Consider the following 833-nt stretch of genomic DNA (forward strand, 5'->3'; position numbering starts at 1 on the left):
CAAGATTTAACATAAATACATTAAATTATATTAATAGCAAATAAATAAATAAATAAATAAATAAATAAATAAGAACAAATGGGTGCAGATACAAAAATGGTTTTACATACTGAAAATAATTGCTCAATATTGCTGAAACATCTAGACAGGTTGATTGTATTCATACTGAAAGTAATGAGAGTTTTTAAAGGAGAGCTTATATTGTGAGATTCAGTGTTCTAGTCCAGGAGATCTTCTCCACTTTGACTCAGGACTCATTCTTTCTCTTCACTCAGTCATGCCAGCACCAGCAACTTGGCTGAGGAAGACAGGGCTCTCCAGACTTCTGCTCTGACCACCTCCCAGGCACAGGGGCTGTGTTTCTTCTCTCTCAGGTACACAGTGATCCTGTGGAAGTATTTCCTCACAGCCAGCAGTGAGTCTTCCTGGGTCAGGGGAGATTCCTGCACCCCTACCTGCTGCATCAGGCAGCCTTGCATGTCATTGAGCTGCTGGTGGAGGTCATTGCAGAAGGAGTCTAGGAGGGTTGCATTCCAAACAGCAGATGCTTCCTTTGATGAGAAGATGTTCAGGATCTGCTGAGTGAGAACTTGCAGGACAGAGAGGGCTTGAGCCTTCTGCATCTGCTGGGCGTCCACCATCTCCTGGGGGAATCCAAAGTTCTTTCTGTCCTTCAGGCAGGAGACAGGGGAGAGTCTTCTCATTTGTGCCAGGAGTGTCAAGGCTCTCTTGTTCCTGAGGTTATGAGTCTGAGGCAGGTTACATCCTAGACAGCAGGTTGACAAGTAGCTCATCACCGCCAGGACCATCAGGAAATCACAGAGCCTAGCCAT

At 45.1% G+C, this 833-nt stretch overlaps 1 protein-coding gene across 1 annotated transcript; it reads right to left on the reverse strand.

The window, feature by feature from the left end:
- Nucleotides 1–275: 275 nt before the first annotated feature.
- On the reverse strand, nt 276–833 carry LOC114625984 (interferon alpha-1-like). The gene has a single exon (XM_028773359.1). It carries the CDS (start codon nt 831–833, stop codon nt 276–278), a length of 558 nt encoding a protein of 185 aa, XP_028629192.1.

Source organism: Grammomys surdaster, unplaced genomic scaffold (genome assembly GCF_004785775.1).
Source record: "Grammomys surdaster isolate TR1022 unplaced genomic scaffold, NIH_TR_1.0 225, whole genome shotgun sequence".
Classification (NCBI taxonomy): Eukaryota; Metazoa; Chordata; class Mammalia; order Rodentia; family Muridae; genus Grammomys; species Grammomys surdaster.